The 23216-nt window shown below is 36.4% G+C and overlaps 1 protein-coding gene across 6 annotated transcripts in view; it reads right to left on the bottom strand.

Moving 5' to 3' along the window:
* MYO3A (myosin IIIA) overlaps positions 1–23216 on the bottom strand; it is a 243195-nt gene that overhangs the window by 129282 nt on the left and 90697 nt on the right. For all 6 annotated transcript variants that reach the window (XM_053894938.1, XM_053894937.1, XM_053894943.1 and 3 more), the window contains exons 10-14: positions 9241–9340; positions 7505–7621; positions 5935–6039; positions 5744–5827; positions 359–561 (exon numbers count right to left, since the gene is read on the bottom strand). In XM_053894938.1, coding sequence (XP_053750913.1) covers positions 359–561; positions 5744–5827; positions 5935–6039; positions 7505–7621; positions 9241–9340 — 609 coding nt within the window. The remainder of the gene's footprint in view (positions 1–358; positions 562–5743; positions 5828–5934; positions 6040–7504; positions 7622–9240; positions 9341–23216) is intronic.

Here is a 23216-nt window from a genome sequence, read left to right on the forward strand (position 1 = left end):
AAGAAAAAAAAGACTGATGTCTAATTAAATTTCACTTTAGTTTTGTGTAAAGAAATATATGCTCCCCTACTTCCGAAATCATTCCAATTTTACCTGTTAGTATCTATGATGGGCATACGTTTTATATCTGGTATCAAAAATTTTATGTGATTTATTAACTCCTCTACTAGATATAACACATGTGAGAGTAAGACAGTGCTGAGGGACCTTTTCAATTCTAACAAGTGCATTGCACGTAGTAGATGATCAATAACATTTTGTTGAGTTTGTTGAATACGTAAGACATTTTAGCATTAAAACAAAAGCATTATTTTTGCTTGTTTCCCAGAAAAAAAGAAAATATTTGACACGGACTTACAGAGGCTGGTGGATAACTCGGGATTTCTCCAGAAGGTATTCAGAAATCTGTGCTCCCACTACAGCTCCAGAAGAGGTAAATTTCATTTCTAAGTATTTTCCAAATCGGCTGGAATTGTCATTTATAATAGTGGAGGCATTGCCAAAGGCTTCCACCAAATTGTTCACTTGTAAAATCTTCTCTTGCAGAGTTCTGTTATTAGCCTAGAGAAAATGTCAAGATTGTTCTTTAAATGTAAAAAATTGATTTTGTATATAATAAAATGCCTCTTCTTTGATATGCACTATATGTTGACATAAATGTACTGAGAGCATATTCTTGGCATACTGCCAGATGTTATAATATCTAGACTATTTTTCCTTTCCTGTAAGTGCATTCACCCACTTGCTTTCTCCAAGGGGCAAAGAGATGTTCTGTACTTTTTCTACTGAAATATAGTTCTGGTCAGTGCTCGATTTACAAACACAATTTATAAGCAGACTATGCATACTGGGGTATACCTCTCATTTTGTTATTCCTCCTCTACTTCCCTGCGCCCCCATCCAAATGCTCCCCAAGGTCAGAACCACTTCCCTTGCTTCCATGGAAGCTGTTAAAGCTGGAAATAAGGGAGTAAAGATAATTTGTCAATTCAGAAGTAGGGAAAAGGGAGGAACTGTGAAAACTGAGAACAGTTCAGAAGTGTGGATGGAAGGGGTGGAACCCCAGTCAAGGCCAGTGGGCCTACTTGGCTGTCCCTCTATTTTCTCCTACCCCATCTCATATACTCCTTCCCTGAAACAAGTGTTATTGTTATAATTAGGTTAAGGAGGTATCAGTCATTCACATCTTGGTAGAAATTAGATTGAGTAGATTATGTTTAGTGTAATACCTGGTTGAGATCAGCTGTGTTAAAGGTATGCAAATTATACAAGTAAGGGAGAGGAGCAGTTGGTATTTCTGGAACACGGGCCATGTTAGGACGTAGGTGGGCTGGAGTGGGTATTTACAAGGAGGGTTTGGGGGCATATAAAGACTTTTAGTAGCTTCTAAAATAGGCAATAAGGGTTGAGAGAAGAGAATAATGAGCACTGGAACAAGCTTAGGCCTTCTAAAATGGGGCTGGATTTGCATTCATATAAAAGGTGAGAAAGCATCTTTATCCACCTGTATTAACCAGCAGTGCCTTTATTAAATAAGATTATAAGGACTGCATATTACAAATGTAAATTCAACCCACCAAACATCCTGTTTTGTATCTGGTAAATCTTTATCAAGGAGATAAGTAAAAGATATGATAAGATCTAATATGGGTAGGATTCTGGGAGAGATATATATTCCCAGTTAATATTAAATCACATTTTTAGCTCCTGAATAAGATAAAGTCAGTAGATAAACAGGTTTACTGACATCTACAAAACAAAAGTCACACACAAGTTAATCCATCATTGACGGGACCCTCTATGCAACCACAAAAGAGAATAGCAAAGGCCCTTGTGGACGTGGATGGTCCTTGAGTAAATTAAGTCAGGTGTTCATGTCTTTTATGGCAAGATAATATGCTGTGCCTCACCACCCCTCTCCCTCAAAAATCACACCTTTTTTTTCTTCTTATCCTAGAAGTAAGGAGAGGGGAAGTTGATGGAAAATGGGATGCAGAAGGGACTGGGATGACAGTCCTGAGGTAGCACTAGCTTCCTGGTCACTACTGGCTGTTCCAGTTCTAGCAAAGTCATGTTTCTATTTCATACCCACACACATGATTGAAAACACAAAAACTAGTTAATTGATTTTTTAATACAAGCACAGAAATCTGTCAGTTAATTGATTTTTAATATAAGCACAGAAATCTGTCAACTGATGATTCTGAAAATGAATTAGATTCAATTAAGAAGTTGTTTTGACATGATGAAGCTTTGCCCTTTTATGGAGAGATTAAGTCTGTCCTTACACTCACAGTACTTATAAGATTCTTATAATCATAGTGAGGAAAAATTTTAATAGAATACTATATCGTGTATAACTATATGGATCATAATAAAAATCTTCACAGGGATCAGTTGAACACAATGGTTTTTTTCCCCTTAATTTTAGTCATCCTAATATATATATATATATATATATATATTTCTTGACTTTATTCAAGGACCCTACCTGGAAAATCAAATCAAGTTTCTATCATCAACTTCTCTTTTTCAAAAATTAAGGTATATTTTTACACACAGTAAAATTCATCCTTTATAGTGGTTCAGTTGGTTAAGAGGTTAAGCATCTGACTTTGGCTCAGATTGTGATCTCACGTGTTTGTGGGTTCAAGCCCCGCGCCCTGCATTGGGCTCTGTGCCGACAGCTCAGAGCCTGGAGCCTGCTTCAGATTCTGTGTCTCCTCTCTCTGCCCCTCTCCTAATTGTGCTCTGTTTCTCAGTGTCTCTCAAAAATAAATAATAAACACTAAAATCTTAAAAAAAAATTTATCCTTTATAGAGCACAGTTCTGAAAGTTTTTACAAACATGTACAATCAAATAACCCCCACTACAAATCCACACATAGGACAGTTTCATCACCTCCCAAAACTATATCGCTACCCTTTATAGTCAACCCCTCCCTCCATCCCCAGCCTGTGACAATCACTGATTTGTTTCTTTCTCTATAATTTTAATTTTTTTAATGTTTTTTTTTTAATTTTTCAGAGTGGGGGGAGGGGCAGAGAGAGAGGGAGACACAGAATCCAAAGCAGGCTCCAGACTCCAAACTGTCAGCACAGAGCCCAACACAGGGCTTGAACCCACCAACCATGAGATCTTGAGCTGAAATCAACAGCAGATGCTTAACTGATGGAGCCACTCAGATGACCCTGTCTCTATAACTTTAAATTTTCAGGAATGACACATAAATTGAATCATATAGCATATAGTCATCTGAATCTGACTCTTTTGACTTAACACAATGCATCTGACATTCATCCAAATCTCATCTAATGAGATTCATTCCTTGTATCAATGTTTGTTCCTTTTTGTTATTGAACAATATTGAACTGTATAGATGTACTGGTTTGTTTATCCATTCCCTTGTTTGGTTGTTTCCTCATTCTGGAGATTATGAACAAAGCCACTATACGTATCTGTCTGTGGTTTCTGTATGAACATGAGTTTTCATTTTATTTCGATAAATAAACTTATTTATTTTTTTGAGAATAAATAGAATAAGAATAAATAAACTTATTTATTTTTTTAAGAATATAAACTTATTCTTATTTATTTCGATAAATAAGAGTAGGATTGCTGGGCTGGATGATAAGTATAGTTTAAATTTATAAAAATATTCCCAGGGTGCCTGGGTAGTTCATCGGTTAAGCGTCTGACTCTTGATTTTAGCTCAGGTCATGATCTCACAGTTCATGGGTTTGAGCCCTGCACTAGGCTCCACGCTGAGAGCATGGACCCTGCTTAGGATTCTTTCTCTCCCTCTCTGCCCATCCCCCACTTGTTCTCTCTCTCTCTCTCTCTGTCTCTCTGTCTCTCTCTCTCTCAAAATGAACTTTAAAAGACAACAAAAAAACCCCAAAAACAAAACTTCCAAACTATTTTCCAAAGTGACTGCAGTATTTTGTATTTCAACAGAAATATATGAGCGTTCCAGTTATTCCCCATGCTTCTCAGCAGTTGGTATTATTAGATAAAAGAAAAAATTAGACATTTTAATAGGTGTGTAATGATGTCTCATTGTGTTTTAATTTGCACTTCCCCAATGACAACTGATGTTGAACAACTTTTCATTTGTTTATCTGCCATCTACATATTGTCTTTGGTGAAGTGACTGTTCAAGCCTTCTGTTCATTTTTAAAAATATACTTTTTTTTTTTTAATTTTTTTAACATTTATTTATTTTTGAGAGAGAGAGAGAGAGAGAGAGAGCATGAACAGGGGAGGGTCAGAGAAAGAGGGAGACGCAGGATCCGAAACAGGCTCCAGCCTCGAGCCCGACATGGGGCTCGAACCCACGGACCACGAGATCATGACCTGAGCCGAAGTCAGATGCTTAACCGACTGAGCCACCCAGGCGCCCCTAAAAATATACTTTTATCAGCTAACTCTAGTTAATACATCCTTTTGTTAATTTTTTGTTATTCGATTTCTTATTATTGGGTTTTAAGAGTTTTTTTTTATAATATATATATTAAGGATATAAATTTTATTAGATTCGTGACTTGCAAATAGTTTCTCTGAGTATGTAGCTTGTTGTTTCATTTTAACAATGTCATTCAGAGAACAGAAGTTCTTAATTTTGGTGAAATCTAATATTTTTCCCTGGTGAATTAGGCTTTTAACATTGAATATAATAACTATTGTAGCTCTACAGAGAGTGAAAATCAAGTAGTAGTAGCTCTCCAACTTTGTTCTTTATCAAATTTGTTTGATTATTGTAGCTCTTTTGTCTTTCCATATAAATTTTTAATTCAGCTTGTCAATTTCTACAGAAAAAAATCCTGCTGGTATTTTTATTGTAATAGCACTGAATCTACAGATCAACTTTGCCATAATGGCATATGTAATGAATCTTTTAGTCCATGGACATGGTATAGTCCATTTATGTAGGTCTTCTTTGATTTCGTTTATCCATTTTTTTCCATTTTTCAGCATACAAATTTTGTACATATTTTAGAAGATTTAGATATAAATAGCTAATTTTTTGGTGCTATTGTAAATGAGACTTTAAAATTTCAATTTATAATTTATCATTGCTATCATTATAATTTATCATTATATATATAATACAAATTAACTTTTGTATTACATATAAAATAGATGATATATATATTATATATGTAAAATTGATTTTTGTATATTAACTTCTTTTTTACCCACAAGGAATAAAAGGAGAAAAGTAAAGAAGGCATTCAGTGAATGTGCTGGGGCTAAAAATAGAGAATATCACATTTATAAAGCCTTGCCTACTATAAGAGTGAGAAAAGTTAGAATATCCTCAAAGCAGAGCATATGCTTTTTATTTTGTTTTTTAATATTTATTTATTTATTAACATTTATTCACCTTTGAGAGACACAGCACAAGTGGGGTAGGGGCAGACAGAGAGGGAGACACAGAATCTGAAGGAGACTCCAGGCTCTGAGCTGTCAGCACAGAGCCTGACACAGGGCTCGAACTCACAAGCTGTGAGATAATGACCTGAACCGAAGTCAGCCACTTAATGGACTGAGCCACCCAGGCGCTCCGGAGCATATACTTTTTATACTGTTTGTTATATTTTAAACTCACAGAGGATAACAAGTGTGTTTTATAATTTCTGTACATTATCAAATGTGGGAATTAGCAAGCATTAATCTAATCAGTTATATTAGGTTCTGAAGTATAACAAATATTTCTGTTAGGATAGAGAAAAATTATACCTTTCCAAGCACCGTCAGCTGCCGAACCAAAAGATGAGCACTTTCAGTCTTTCCAGCACCACTTTCTCCAGAAATAACAATGCACTGCACAATAAGAAAAGGAAACCATGAGAAAAGTTCATCCTCACAAGATCGGGTTTACACATAAGAACCTAAGAAGGCAATTTCTAAGAATGTGAAACTCTCCTTACCTGATCTGAATTATATGTTATCATGGACTGGTATCCTACGTCAGCCATTGCAAAAATGTGAGGAGGATTGGCAGTTCTCTTTGCTCCAATATATAGTTTTGAATGCTAATGGTTAAAAAGAACACATTTTGTGGGGCTTTTCTTTTTGTTTTTGTTTAAATCTTAAATTATTTATAGACAGGACTCTCAATTTTTAAGCAAAATATAAATCAAAATACACTCTCACACCACCAGAACTTTACACACATGTTACACACATATACTACCCATATTTACATGCACAAATCATGCACAATTATGTAAAATAAAGGCCTGATGTAAAAAAAAATCCAGAAATAGGATGTGACATAATAAAATATAATATCACACTGGGAGCAGTATTTAAAAGAAGACTTTCTTGGGAGTGCAAACCACTTTCAAAGAAGAAGTTAACGTTTCAAAATACCATTATTTCAGAAAAAAAAACCCAAAAAGCAAAAAAACAAGCAAACAGAAACCCAAAATACTGTAATTTCTTGATTTCGGCTTAGGTCATGATCTCACAGCTCTAGGGATCGAGCCCTACGTCGAGCTCTGTGCTGATAGTGAGAAACCTGCTTGGGATTTTCTCTTTCTCTTTACCCTCTACTCTCTCTTTCAAAATAAATAAATAAACTTAAAAAAAAGTATAGGGATGCCTCCGTAGCTCAGTTGGTTGAGTATCTGACTTCAGCTCAAGTCATGATCTCGTAGTTTGTGAGATCGAGCCACACATCGGGCTCGCTGCTGTCAGCACAGAGCCCGCTTTGGATCCTCTGTCCTCCTCTCTCTGTTCCTCCCCCACGTGTTCTCTCTCTCTCTCAAAAATAAACATTAAAAAAAGTATACAAAATCTTTAAGAAATAAAAAATAAAATAAAAAATGAAAAAATGAAAAGGGTGCCTGGCTGGTCCAGTCAGAAGAGCATGTGACTCTTAATCTCAGGATCCTGGGTTCAACCCCCATGTGTGGTATAGAGATTACTTAAAAAAAATTAAAAAAAAAAAAAAAGAAAAAGAAAAACAGCCTAGCTTAATTCCAGAATACTGATTTGTATTTAAACCATTAGGGCTTGAATAATAGATAATTATATACTCATATTCAAAAAAACACACACTGTCTGATACTAAAAACCAACTAATATGTCAAAAGGAATTTTAAAATTCATAATGACAAGTTTCATAGCCATTAAGTATATATTACCTGTATAAAAATGTAATTATGCTCTTCACTCTCCCATACTTGGTTCAGAGGTAGACAATAAGATACACTTTTGTAAACATCTATTTATTAATATGATACATAGTACAGGCCAGTTACCAATAACTATAAGTAATTAACATTCCACCACATACTTTTGGGAAAAGAAAGACCACAAACCATATCCAGACTGATTCACCTTCTATTTTTCCTATCTCTATGTTTTAGCAATAATTATCTGTTTATTCAAGATATTGAATAAAACTTTCTTTGGCATCATCTAAATTAATTTAAATATCTGAATAGTATAATTACTAGTACAAAGTAAAAGCATGTAAGCCACACCACATACCTCTGTGGAATAAAGACACAGACTCTGAAAAGGATTAAGAGCAATGAGTATATCTCCCACATAGATGTAAATCTGATCTCTGGAATAACACTTCTCAAGTTGCTCGGAGACTGTATTCTGTAATAAAATAAAAATATTTTTTTCTTAAAAATAATTTAAGGGTAGTTACAATTTAAAATGTAAACAGTAATAAATAAAACATCTGGAATCTGGACCAAGGATCAGAAGGAAATAGATATGCTGATAGTAAGAAGTATAACATTGGGTCAGCAACTATCCTTCCACTTGGCAGACATTTTCTTGTTTTGAGAGCCATAGAGGTATGGCATTGTTCTGTGCGTTTTCCAAAGGTCACGTGAGATATTACAGGGATATTATATGTAGAAAGCCTTCCAGGAAGTAAGTAAATGTGGAAGATGAAAAAAAAAAAGAGAGAGAAAAACCAATAGAAAAGGGAAGGGAAGATACAGTGAACATGATTTTATTCCAAATCAAGGTTATTTAGTGGCTCTGTAGAATATCTTAGCCCTTTGCTGAGACATTTGGCTTTATGAGGTACAGTGAAATGTGTGGAGAAGTAACTTTCATAGTTGATAAATCATGAGTACATGGAATCAATTTTAATAGTGTCAGAAATCATCATTTAAGACATGACACGAGAATAGCAAAACATCATAGCTCAAAAGAGACAAAAACAAAAGCACAGATAACAGAAACAAATAAACCCAGTGTTTAATATATAGGTCAGCAACATGATGAGTGAAGTCTTCTTTATAATATACAAATCCAGAAATTCACATCATTGAAAAATGTGGTATGAAAAGATTCATAAAGGTGCTGGCAAATCTCTGACTTGAGAACACTACTTGATTACAAGATATTTGATGTTCCTAAGAAAGATTATTTCGAGCAAGTACTTCAGTTGTTTAAGCCACCCTAAATTTACCAAATGACTACTTCTGTTCAGAAGATGTCTCCTGATTTGATGAATCTCAAAGGAAAATGTTCTGGCATGTATCAGATGTATTTAAAAAAAAAAAAAGTTGATCAGGCAGGATAGAGATCCCAACTTGTTATTGAAAAGGAGCTACTTATTTCTCTAATGATCTGATTATCCGGAATGAAGGGAGATGAGAGGAAGGGAGGCTGAAGCTATAATTTACTGGCTTGTATTTGTACCTTCATAAGAGATGCTTGAGATAGCTGTGAGGCACTGGGTAAGAAGCGTCAAGTAGAATTCACTGCCCTAAAGGCCCAGCTCTCTGATATCAGGGGATCTGGGACCCCACAAGCAGGACACTGACCCTAGTTAAGACAGACAGGCTCTTGAGGTTTCCTAGAAGCCTCTGGGTATAGACACTGAGAGTGGAACAGAAGAGGAAATAGAAGGAGGATGCCACATTAGAGGTTGTAGGAAGCAGACCATTTTCTGACCTCAGTAAATCATCCCTCTGAGCTTTCTGGAAAGAATTCAGAGGAAAAAGGGTCTGTAACTTATAAGCAACCCATGCTAGTGGGAACCCACACCTTTGTAACCTATCAAAAAAAGAAAAAAATTGATGTTAGGTTGGAAAGATCGGGAAATTTGAGTTATACTTATTAAAAGTGAAGATGGGAGAGATAATCAGGAAGCTAAGAGACATTGCATACAGATGCTGTTCAAACAACTTCCTGTTCATATCTATAAATTAAACAAAATCTAGAACGTTTAAGTTTAATTAAGCCACATTTCTTACCTCATCCAAAACTTCTAGGGTTGCTAAATCGTCTACATCCTTCAGAGTGGATATTAGTGATCTACTGAAGTTACTTTTCTTGGTGTGAATACGTTCATGTCTGTGGAGCAGTACAAAGAGAAAAATCCTTTCTGACTTGAGAACTTATCACTGATCATAGCGGAAGTAGGTTTTAGATATATAGGAGATTAAAAAAACTTCTACGAAGCTGATTTCCTAATTCAATGATGACCACTTATCAGAAAATAGCCTAATATATTTTATCTGTTTTCTCCTCTCTATTGGAAAATTACAACATGTCAAGCTTACCTCACAGATGTTGAAAAGAGTCCATTAATTCTATCAAGAACTCTCCTATATATAATTTGCTTGGAAGCTTCCTCTAAATTCCTATGTGTGACTTGATCTGTTACAAATTGGTGAGTCAGAGAGATCTGAATTCATTAGATTTCCAATTTTGTCTGAGGTAGTGTCAGACCATTGGTGGCCAAGGAATGGCAACATTAAAAATTATTATTCATCAATTTTTAAGAGAAATACAAAATAAACCCCATTGTGAATTTTCAAATGGTTAGACGTACGTAGAAAATTGGTTTCAGGCACTAGGAATTTATTTTCAAAGGAAACATTTCAGCAACTTCAGAGAATAGCCAAAGGTTCCTGATTTGACACGAAGGCTGTGGAAGCTGCTGAGATAGACACCATGGTTTGTTTCAACTTTTCTGGCCATGAAATTCTCATCTACTTGGTGTTTTGAACAAAACTGTATTTTCAAGGTTTATTTTTGGAGATACAGTAGACTTTTGAAACAATGTGGGGTTAGAGGTTCCAATGCCTCCACGAAGTCAAAAATCCAGGTATAACTTTTGACTCCTCAAAACTTAACTATAGTGTTGACCAGAAGCCTTACCGATAACATAAAGTTGATTAGCACATATTTTCTATGTTATACATATTTTATTCTGTATTCTTACAATAAAGTAAGCTAGGAAAAGAAAATACTATTAAGAAAATCATGAAGAATAGGGGTGCCTGGGTGGTTCAGTGGTTAAGTGTCTGATTCTTGATTTCAGCTCAGAAGTCATGATCTCATAGTTTGTGAAATCAAGCCTCACGTTGGGCTCTGTGCAGAATTCTCTCTCCCCCTCTCCCTCTGCTCCTCCCCTGCTCACACGCTCTCTCACCCTCAAAATAAATAAAATTAAAAAAAAAGAAAATAATAAGAGAAAATACACTTACAGTGTTATATTGTATTTATTGAAAAAAATCTGCATACAAGTGAACCAGTGCAGCTCAAGCCCATGTTGTTCAAGGGTCAACTGTACTTTTAAGCATTTGAATTTGTCCATTCGTAAAAGGAATAGACTATGAGGAATAACAAGAACCATACCACTTACTCAGTAGACTTTAATGGTTTCTCATTGCTTAGAGAATTAGGTCACTATTTTTTAAATTTTTTAATTCCAGTGTAGTTAACATAGTGTTATATTCATGTCAGGCATACAATATGGTGATTCAACAATTCCATATACTACTCAGTGTTCATCAAGATAAGTGTTACTCTTAATCCGTTTCACCTATTTCATCCATGCTCCCACCTACAGCCTTCTGGCAACCATCAGTTTGTTCTCTATAGTTAAGAGTCTGTTTTTTGGTTGGTCTCTTTTTTTCCTTTGTTTGTTTTGTTTCTTAAATTCCACATATGAATGAAATCATGGTATTTGTCTTTCTCTGACTAGTTTATGTCACTTAGCATTATACTCTAGTTCCATCCATGTTGTTTTGTTGGCAAAATTTCATTCTTTTTTTGGCTGAATAATAGTCCATCACACACACACACACACACACACACACACACACACACACCCCACATCTTCTTTATCCATTCATCTATCAATGGACACTTGGGCTGTTTCCACAGTTTGGCTATTGTAGATAATGCTGCAATAAACATAGGAGTGCGTGTATCCCTTTGAATTAGTATTTTTGTTTTCTTTGAGTAAATACCAAGTAGTGTAATTCCTGGATCATATGGTAGTTCTACTTTTAATTTTTGGGGGAACTTCCATCCATACTGTCTTCCACCATGGCTGCACCAATTTGCATTCCCACCAACAGTGCATGAATGTTCCTTTTTCTTCACATCCCTGCCAACACTGGATGTTTTAGAATTAAGTCACTATTGATAAACTGTCCCCACCTCTATCTTTGGCCAGCCCCTCTTTTGGTTCACTGGATTCTGTCTTCTCTCATTTATTCAAGGATACCACTTCCACTGGTTCCTCTCTCATTCCTAACATCACTCATTTTTCCCTCTCAGGTATTATAGTACTTGTCTGAAAAGAAACAAACACAACACCCTTTCTTGAGTTCCAATTTCTTTCATCTACTCTTTTATTTCCTCACTTTATAGCAAGAAAAATCCTCAAAAGAATTATCTCTACTTAATTTCTTTTCATACTTTAAGAAAACCCATTTCAGTCAGGCTGCCATTTCTTACTCCATGGAAATAGCTCTTGTTAAGAACATTAATGGCCTTACACTGCTAAATTCAATGGTCAAGTCTAAGTCCTCATTTTACTTAACGTACTGGCAGCATCAACAAACTCCTTCTTAAATATACTTGTTTTAGTGTCCTGTACACTTCTCTTGATTCTCTTCCTTGCCTCACTGGCATCTCCACCTGAGTATCTTTTTCTGGTTCCTCCTCATCTTTCTAACTGTCACGTTTGGGATCTCTGGAGCTTCAATCCTTGTGGTTATTTTCTTCTGTATCTACTCACTTCCTGATTTCAGAGCTTTAAATACCACTTACGCATTGACAACTCTGCTGATCTCCAGACTTAAGCATCCAACTGCTTACTCAACACTTCACTCAGAAGTCTAACAGGCAGACTTAACACATCCCAACCCCTCCTGAATATGCAGCCCCAAACCTGCTCCTGTCCCATAATTCTTATCTCAGTAAATGGTGACTCCACTATCCTGATTGTTTATGTTAAAAAGCTTAGGGATCCTTAGCTCTTCTCTTTCTCTCATATCTTTCATGCAATCTACATACAAATTCCATCAGCTTAATGTCAAAGTCCATCTAGGACCAACAATATCCTACCACCATCACCTCTGCCATATTGCATCCCACTATCACTATCTTCTCCCACCCAGGAAGGTTCCCTGCTGCCACCTTTGCCTTCTACATTCTTCTCAACATTGCAGTCAGTAAGATTTACCCTTTGTTTATATTATTTCCTCTTCAGCTGTATGATGAAACTTTATGTTCACAGCTCACCTCAAATGTCACCTCTTAAAACTTCTCAGCATAATTCTATACATCCTTCAGGACAAATATTTTAGTTATGGCATTTCAGTCCATCATTTGTATATGAGCCCTATTTCCTTAACTAGACTGTAAAGTTCTCTGGGGATTTCTCAACCTATGGAGCTGGAAAAGCTGGATGTCCATATGCAAAAATAAAAAAAAATCTAGACACTAACCTGGCCCTTTTCACATAAATTAACTCAAAATGGATCACAGACCTAATTGTAAAATCCGAAACTGTAAAACTCCTAGAAGATAACATTGGAGAAAATCTTGATAACCTTGGGTTTGGAAATGAGTTTTTAGATATAACACCAAAAGCACCATCCATGAAAGAAAAAAATCAGTAACTTGGACTTCATTAAAATTAAAAACTTCTGCTTTATGGAAGATACTGTTAAAGAACAAAAAGCAAAGCCACAGACTGGGAGAAAATATTTGCAGATCACCCTGATAGAAAACTTATATCTAATAATGGGGATAGTTTTACTTCTATTTTCAACTCTTAGATTCCCCAATTTCGATAGAATTTACAAAAATTTACAAATATACACTTATTGGTATGGATGATTTAGTTAATATTTGAATCCATTATTATTCTGTAAACTCCAAGATGCATGAGACTGTGTGTCCTTGGTTCCCCCTTGTACCTTAGGAACAAGCAGATTATTTAAAACATAGTAGGTCCTCAATAAATGTTAGTTGCATGAATGAGTCAATATATATCCTGTACAATTTCTGGCACAGAATTTCCACTTAGTTGGTCTCCATATTTGCTGAATTCAACAGGTATCATCTTATTTATTCCCCTATTTCCAAAGAGACTCATACTGTTTTTGAGAAAACAGAGAAAGAAGTCCAATTATCCATTTAATTGCAGAGCCCTGAGTTTTTCATCTGTTTTTATGGGCTGATTTGGTAGCTAAAGACTGTTCCTAGAGAATTACAAGAAACAGATGGTGAGGAATATGGGGATCAATATTTGGCTGGTTGCTACACTCACTCTTCCATTCCTGTAAATTCATCCTCTGATGCTTTTGGTCCAAAAACTGAGAAAAGATCTTATTATTGTAATGACTGAAAACCTCAGATGGCTCTCCATTTTCTACAACATGACTTAAAAACTCCTTGGCATGGAATTCACAGCCCTTCACAGCCTTGTCTCAAAGAGCCTTTCCAGCAGCATCAACTATCATCTCTGTACAGAACATTCCCCAATATGCCAAGTATTTCGAAATTCTGTGCTTTGCTCATCCTTTCTCCGCCTGGAATTATTTTCCTTCCATGTCTGGCAAAGTTCTACTTTATCATACAAAGTCAGGCTCAAATAACATCCTCTCTGTGAAGCTTTTGCAGGACTTTGCAGAGAGAATGCACTACTAGCAGAGAAGCTTTCATATTTAAGTAGGAATGTTCATCATTCCTATTGGACTAGGAGAAACTTGTGGGCAGAAACCAAGCATTACTCATCTTTCTATGCCTGGCATCAAGGATACAGATGCATGAAATATGTTGGCAGCTTGAATCACCATACTGAGCCCCACCCAACTAGCCAGTATGCAAAGAATATTATCTCTTCGTGTGACCAACCCTATGTCCTTGTATTTTACTTCATATCCCATAATTTCTGGCAAACCTTTTAATTAAGCCAGCGGGCACCAAAACCTACCTGACATACCATCTTTCTGACCTCTTACCGTAATACGCTTGTAATAGCCACAGAATTCAATTCTGTGATTCACAGTTTTAATGGGAAATATGAAATTTCGCTTTTTTATATATATGTACCCAAGCGTGCAGAGGTTGTCAGGCCAATACCTGCTGGGGAAAAGGGGAATAACATGCACGGGGGCCTGGAGGCAGGTGGGCATACGTTGTGTTCCTTGGACTTAGCGAAGGGCCCTGTGGCTGAAATGGTGACAGGGACAGTGGTGCGTGGTGAGGCTGGACTCCAGGCATAATGGGAAGCCACTGAAGTATTTCAATGAAGAGGAAGACTGGAAATGATGGGGTAGAATAGCATATTGTGGTAAAGAAAAAAAAATCACTGTACTCTAAAAATAAACATCATCACTAATGTATCACTAAGGACAGCCAAGAAAAGTTAAAATTCTAGTAGTGAATATTTTATAATTTAGGGTAATATTCTAAGAACATATTATAAATGTGGTATTTCAAACTAGTAGAGAAAGAAAAAATTCAAGAAATTGGGCCAGAACAGCTAATTAAACATTTGGGAATCATGTACCTTATGTAAAAATATATTCCAGGTGGATTAATAAACTTAACAGATTTAAAAATACAATCATAAAGTTCTAGGAGAAGATACAGAAGAATAGTTGTGTAATAATAATGGGGTAGGGATGGAATTTGTAAGTATGATAAGATAGAAAAGAGAATAAAAAAGATGGGGTAGATGTGACAGGATAACAATTTTAGTAGTATAATAAAAACACAAGCTATAAGGAAAATAAAAAAAATATTTGCAGTGTACATATATGATGGAAAAAAATCAATGTTTAATATATCAAGAACTTTTGAAATTCAATAAAAAGAACACTGAAAATGAGATACCATGAGAAAGTAGGATTTTAGGCTTTTCTATTTAGATTTGAGAAGATAAATCTATCCCTCTCATCATTTCCTAAAAAGACACGTTATCACCAGAAAATACTGAAACCTAATAATCTTCCCTAGATTGATGGCATTAAAACAGCTGAATCATATCCTCTCTGCTGCCTCTTCCAGTCCTGGAATTCTATAATTTGTCAACTTAATGGGCTTGATAATTTTGTGTATTGATTAGGTATATTACCTAGGAGACGGATGATTGCTTCATCATGAAGAGAAAAATGTAGAGTCATTTTCTGTGACTCTAAAAAACTTTTTTTTTAAATCACTTATAAAGACTTTATCAGGGTGATTGTGAAGATGGCTTGGTCCTAGTCTAGAACATGACTCCTCTATTTTCTTTTCAATTCAACTCAAGGGTAGAGGGGCTGAGGGATGCAGAGCCTGGTTGAACAGGTGACAATAATGTGTAAAAAGTCAGGGTGGATTATGGATTGACTGAAAAAGTATTAGACACTGAACTAAATTCTGAGATGCTTATATAGAGAATCAAAAATTATTTCTGGGAGTACCTCGGTGGCTCAGTTGGTTAAGTGTCTGACTCTGGATTTTGGCTCAGGTCATGATCTCACGATTCATGAGATCAAGTCCCACGATGGGCTCTAACAGTGTGGAGCCTGCTTGGGATTTGCTGTCTCCCTCTCTCTCTGCCCCTCTCCCAGCTCACACTCTCTCCCTCGAAATAAATAAATAAACTTTAAAAAGTTATTTCTGAAGCTATATGAACCCTTTCCTTTGTTTAGATCATAGTATTAATGACACCCAAGTAGTATTAAAAGCATGGGCTCTAGAATCAGAATGCTCAGAGAAAACAACAAAAGAGTTTGTGAGGATAAATAAAAATAGATTTCATGTAAGATGTTTATTTAGAATGGGCACTTGAAAATGCCTAACATTTAATAGCTATTATTACTCAAACTGTGGCTCGACCGCTTACTAGCCATGTAGCCTTGGACAAGTAACTTACTCTGCTTTCTCAGATATAAAATGGGAATAATAATCGTCTGTTTCATAAGGTTGTTATGAAGTTAAATTAAATAATACATGTGAAGTGACTCATTCAGTACCTGCAATGCTTAATAAATTTTAGCTATTATTGTTGTTTTATGGTCATGGGTTCGATCTTCATATACTTTATATTTAATATTTGATTTTAATTTATCTTTAATTATACTATAAATTATTTCTATTAATTTTATATTTAGTGGTCTCCATCTCTTCCCACTCCAGATACCCTTCTACCTTCAACAAACTTAACTTGTAAATACATGACACTGGACTCAGCATAAACCAAGCAAGAAATGAGAAGAATTTGGGCCCAGGTCTTGCGGATGGAGGATTCATGAATATTCTTGTTTTCTAAGGATTTCATTGTGTTTATTGTTAAGTCCTATGTATACCCTGATGGTAGCATCTCAGCAGGAATTATGCATTCTATCAGATGACAGGGAAACAAGCAAACTCTTTCTTTTCTTCTCCTCTCTATTCTCACTGCAGTGTCAAGGCTGACTTTAGAGAACAGGGCTGAAGCTTAGACGGTGCACTGTGAAAAGACACACAGCTGCCAAGCACATCTTGGCTCCAGCACACCCATCTCCCTGACCATTTCTTGCTGGTCAGGGCAGAGTGGTGCTCTCTGCCAGGCCGGCTTAACTGGAGAAGGCCCATGGTCGCTGGAATTGCCTATCTGTGTTTCTCCCGTATCTGTATTTCTGCACCATCAGTTACTGTTAGACAGGGCCATTGGAATGGGCTGCTCTGGAAAGCATGGTCAACACTGCTGTCACTTGGTTGGGTCTTAACGTTTATGGAGACAAAGCGAAAAAAACCACAACAGTTTCAGCTGTCATAACAAAGCACTAGTGAGTGGCTCACATTTATTATATTCTTTCATGTGGCACTGAGGCATGATTAGTTGCATCAGTGATATCATTGTTCAGCTTTCAAATTAGCTTAACATTTAAAAAGCTACCCAATTAACAATGCACAAGATCACAGGGTGTAAGAGTGAGAAGAACAGGTAAATATATTACAGTCCAATTTCCTCCCATTTTATGAATTGTCAGCAAGCCTGTGATATGTCCAACCTTTTGGCAAAACTCAAATGAAGCAGATGATATGACATCTCCATCCTGTTTGGGTTTGTTAGGCTTTCCCCCTCCAAACACAAACAAACACACACACACACACACACACACACACACACACACACACACACCAGGTAGAGCTTTAAATTATACATGTTTCAACATCTATTACTGCATTCACTCATTCAATAAATATTTAAATTTCTACAACATCCAATATATTTCAGGCAATTCAGAGCTGGGCTAAAGCTATGAGGAAAACAGATAGGGTCACCTACCTGCTCAGAGCACACACTCTGATGAAACAGTTAATAATGTACATATAAACAAAAAAGATAATCTAGGCTAGGGCTGATATGTTTGGATAGATTCATTTTCAAAGAAGATGTTAAAATCAAGGATGTAGCTGTGGCTATTGCTACAAATATTACTCAATTAATTGATAAAGCTGTATTTGCTCACATGGGTTTTGAAAATACATAATCATTCACAGTTAATTAAGGTATATACAACGGGTGTATAAAAGCTTTCTCCATAAGTTAAACATCTTAAAAGCTATTGAAGTTTCAATGAATAAGAAAGAAAATATATTCTATGAATGAAAATTTTAAAAAGATTGGCAACTGAGAAAATCTTTTACATCTTACATGTCTCTTTTGGTCACTAATGTATCCTAGGGACTGAAACAGTACTGGGAGATAGCAGGTAGTCAATAAATAAATGTAGATTGAGTAAATGAAAAAGCAAATGATTATCTGTCAAAGTAAGATATTTAGTCCAATCTTCATCACTACCTTAATATGATATCCATGCTTGTTTGAAACAAACTTAATTCTTTGGAGACTGTATAGATAAAAACTTTGAATTTTTCCCAGTATAATATTAGGTATTTTTTAAAATGAGTAAGTACACCTAGATTTCCAAAAGAATATGTAAATGCTTCTATAATTTCATACATTAGTGAATATCTAATCAATCACGATTGCTACTATTTTGGTGAACCTTCATTTTTCTGGTGTCTAGTCTTTTAAACAATGCATACAACAATTTGTTAGATTTAACTACAAACCAAGTATCAGACAGTAGGTTGTAAGGCAAAAATTTTTAATAATTAAAAAAAATACATGTTTATAGAAAGTGAAAGCTATAGATTTCAGAAGTGCATTTTCTTTAGAATCCTCTCATCTATGTCATTTTTCAATCCAACTCATATTTACTGAGACCCTGCTCTGTGCAAGGCACTGTCCTAAGTGTTAAGGGATTACTGTAGGTGAAAAGAGATCCAAACCATATGTTCAATGAGTCTCAATCAAGTGGGAGCTATAAATACATTTAAAACAACACAAGACATATGGCAAGTGCCAAACTGAAGTTAAATTAAATAGCAAGGAAGCAATAATCCCCTTCTGGTGAACAGGGAATGGTGCTCAGCAGATTTAGCATTCGGTCTTGGCATTTGAGTACGGACAGGGTTCCACAACCTGAGGAAGAGTATTTGTATGTGGGTGGTGACTGGCAGGTGGTCAAATCTGAGAGAGAGTAGCGTGTGTGGATTGACCAGAGAGGGCATGTGCCCCAGGACAGTGACAATCTACTGCAGCCAGAAGGCAGAGTGCTAGTGTGGGAGAGGCTGGAGGTTGAGGAAACTGGGATGGCGGAGGGCATGACTGTTGAGAAACACAGAGGTCTTCAATGCATTCAAATTCCAAATATCCAAAGAGTAAAGCACACTCTTCTGCAACAAAGCCTAGAACTCCTCCAGCACTTGTCTCACTGGCTGACCCGTCATCTAATTAACTGCACACACCACAAATCTCCATCTCTCTAACCTCCTATATCTACTCCATCACCAGATTATGTCGTTTTCATCTCCTTAAAATATCTGAAGTCTTCATTTCTCTCCATCTCCACTGAGGAGATGAGAGCCCATTAACCAAGGTTGGAAACAGTGAGAAAGACAGGGAAAAAAATTGATGTCATGAAAGCTCCAGAACACATGTAGGAACAGCTCAGAAAGGTTGCCTGGAGTTGCTGACTTGCCACATGGGTAAAAAGGGGCATTTCTTACAAATGAACAATATTCTGCTCCCTTCTAACTCTTAAACCAAGAGGGTATTGAATAAGACCTCAATGTCTATTTCTGAGTAAAACCTCCACTGCTACTCCCTTGATCTTTAAGTTCCCATTATTCTTATTGGATTATGACAAATAGTGAGAATGACCATATATATATAAATTTAATTTTATTTATTTTGAAAGAGAGAGAGAGAGAGAGAGAGAGAGAGAATGTGAACAGGGGAGAGACAGAGAGAGAGGGAGACAGAGACAGAGAGAATCCCAAGCAGGCTCTACATTGTCAGTGCAGAGCCCAATGCAGGGCTCCATCTCATGAATGGTGAGATTATGACCTGAGCCAAAATCCAGATTGGATGCTTAACTGACTGAGCCACCCAGGTGCCATGAGAATGACCTTTTTAAATAAGTTAGATGTCAGTCTCCAATCAGTACCCTCCAATGGCCTGATGTTACTAAGAGAAAGGCCCCATGTAAACTGACCCGTCCCTACCTACTGCATCAGATCTTGTCACCCCCTGCTCCCTCCTGGCAGGGTTTCCAATACTTGGCGTGGTCTTGCCTGAGGGGTCTCCCGACTCTTCCTCCACCTGCAGAGCCACAGGCTGATGCACCTCCTCCATTGGGAGGTCCCGGCTGATGCCCCTCTTTAACACGGCAGTTCTACCCTCCCCCATCCCTCCAGGAAGTTCAATCCTCCTTACCTTTCTCTGTATTTCCTTTAGTGTATATCACCATCTAACATATTGCATAGTTTACTTATTCTATTTTGCTTTGTTTGTATTTTCATCTGTTGACTGACTTACCCCTTACTCCTAGACCAGATTCCTGCAAATGGTAGGTTCTCAAAATACATTTCTCAAACAAAAGGAGTGATAGGTTGCTTTACAAAATGTTCATCTATGGAGCCAAAGAAATTTTATTATTTTTTCTCTGATTACAAACAATTGGAATGCTCAAAGAAAAAGTATATATGTACACATATGTTTATACTTCAAGATAATTTTACACTTCTAACATTTTCCTTTTGCCTTCATTTTATAGAATTGGTTTCCATTCTTGTTACTTTATTATTTTATTTCTGAAAGACTTGGAAAAAGCAAAGTCAGAATCCTTCTATAAGATTTTTGTCCTCTTGTGTAAAGTACAGCTTGTTAAACAGATTATCTTTTTCATTTACTCTGTCATACTGAAGAGACATAGTTTCAGACTATAAATATTTTCTTTCTGTGTTGTCAAAGGTCACAAATACCCTTAGGGTGGATATTACAGCTCCACTTGTAATTCAGTTCTACACACTGAAAAAAGAAACAACTATTGCTGCCTGATGTTAAATTTTTCTCCTTACTATTCAGTTGTACTGTTATAATGCAACAGCTTTATTTGCTTTTAATTTGGTAAAATGCACTCTTGTAAATACCAAGCTCTATGCTGTAAGGTGATTCAGGAGTCACTGGGGTTTGTACAGAAACCTTTGTCAAACATAAATCTAATCAATGGTTTTGTTTTAGTTTCCTTATCCATCTTTAAATTCCAGTAACTAAGTCACAACTGTTGGTACCAATGGGGGTACAGGCTCTCACTGGTATGCTCGCGAAGTCCAGTTTTTATTTACCTGCACTTGGACCCCTTTGGCCAAGTACGTACTTCTGACATAGTGGGGAGGAGAGCACACACCAGCCTGGCCAGCCAGATCAGGAGGTCAGCTCTGGCAATGACAGCAGTGATGGTTACCCAGCAAGCCCCCACCACATTTTTAATTGCATTTTTCATTCACAGAGCTCTTCCTCTCTCACATATAATTTTGTAAAGATGTGCTTTCATCTGGACTATATAGATAAACACTCATTCATAAAACTTGTAGCACTGTTGGAAGGAAGGATGAAGTGGGAAAAGTGATACATGAAAGCAGAGGAAAATCCCTATCTATGTTAGCATCTTCCTTAATTGATTCTAAATCGTTGCACTAAAGCCCCCTACGATGTTGTCCCTACTATTCTAAATCTCTTTCTACTTTCTCTGTGTGGGTGCTAAAGTATATGAAATAAATGAACACCAATATAATATGCATGCTGTTATATGATACTCTGTACCATCATAATTTCATTGACACCCTTAAAAATCACTTCTTGATTTTTCTTTTCTCTAATGCCTTTTGCCCATTCATTACCATGACCAAGATTCCATACTCTAGAACAGGGATTGGCAAATTTTCTTTGTAAAAAAAAAAAAAGTAGATGAATATTTTCAGCTTTGAAGGCCACATGACCTGGGTCACAACTACTCAATCTTGTCATTACAGTATGAAAGCAGCCATAGATAATATATGAACAAATGACTGTGTTCTAATAAAATTTCATTTACAAAACTAGGAGGCAGGCCAGATTTGACCTGGAAGCCATAGTTTGCTGACTCTGTTAGGCAAGAGACCTGGGGAAAAGAGAAGGGTCTAGAAAAGAGGGACAGCAGAGGTGCCTGGGTGGCTCAGCTGGTTAAGTGTCCAACTCCTCATCTCGGCTCAGGTCATAATGTCACATTTCATGAGTTCAAGCCCCACAACATCAACCTAGAGCCTGCTTGGGATTCTATCTCTCCTTCTCTTTGCCCCTTCCCTGATTGTGCATGTGCTCTCTCTTTCTCAAAATAAATAAATAAACCTAAGCAAAGGGGGGGACAGCAGATACTACCAATGATCGGTGGGTCAAAAGGTAGACAGTCTTTTTAAAAAAATAAATGTATTAAAGATTAATGTATGCATGGTGACTGAGAGTGTGAAACTACTTTAAAAAATTAAACCATGAAATGCTTAGTATTACATTAAAGTCCACAAGCTAGTTGCAGAACAGGTATCTCATTTAAATAATGTGTCCATGAAAGAGGTCTGGGGATCAAGGTGTTAGAAAGTGCCTCTTCTCCAATCACATTGTTTTCTATTAATGCTATAGTTACTGGCTTCCACATAAATAGAAGCTCTCTAGAAATACACACAAAACACTGGACACATTGGTTCCCTTTGGGAAGGGACATAAGTGAGACTATTTTTCACTCACTACTCTTATGCACTATTTCAATATGTACGCATCACCTATTTAAAAAGCAGAATAAAAGAAAATGTAGGTTATGTTCTAGCATAGATTTGATTTATAACTACAAAGCAACTGCATCAAGAAAAAGTATATGATCCTTTACGAGTTGGACAATAGGCACAATCTTACCTATCAAAAGGACTAATTTTATTAAGGCAGTTAGCAAATTTTAAGTAACATAAATCATCTGGTAATCTCTTGGTTCTGGGCAGGGTTAAAGCGTGCCTGTCCACTTTTAAAAAGGAGTCACATATCTGGAGGCTGATGAAAAATCTTCTTGGTGGGAAATCTTGTCTATTTCTGCTGTGAATGTGAGTTCTTTGTGCTGTTAGTTTAGATAGAGTGACCTGTTTTGAGATGTTGAAATAAAACTGACATCTGAGTTTGTAAGAATATTTGATGGCTATTATACATCTGCCCAGGTCTCCTAACATCTTTCTTCTCCTCACTCTTAGCTTAGAGGCAAGACAGTAGTGAAGAGCCAGTTTCTGTGAGTAGAATTTTGTGGCAGAGACGGAGGGGCACAGGTCCTTCAATATGAAAAGTTACCAGTGTCACAATGAGTATCCATAGGGCACACACCATTAGAGAAAATTAATCTGGTTAAGAACAAACACGGCCCTGGAGTTTTGTCTTTAACACATTCATTTTTTTTCTAAGTATAAAAATAAACTACATTCTTTGTTAAAAAAGTTGAAAAATGTCAAAAGTTGTAAGACAAAAGTCACCTATAGCCCCATCACCGAGAGATAACCATTGTTAACATTTTAGTGTTTCCTT

The sequence above is a fragment of the Panthera pardus genome, unplaced genomic scaffold, assembly GCF_024362965.1.
Source record: "Panthera pardus isolate Hobbes unplaced genomic scaffold, ASM2436296v1 HiC_scaffold_6, whole genome shotgun sequence".
Taxonomy (NCBI): Eukaryota; Metazoa; Chordata; class Mammalia; order Carnivora; family Felidae; genus Panthera; species Panthera pardus.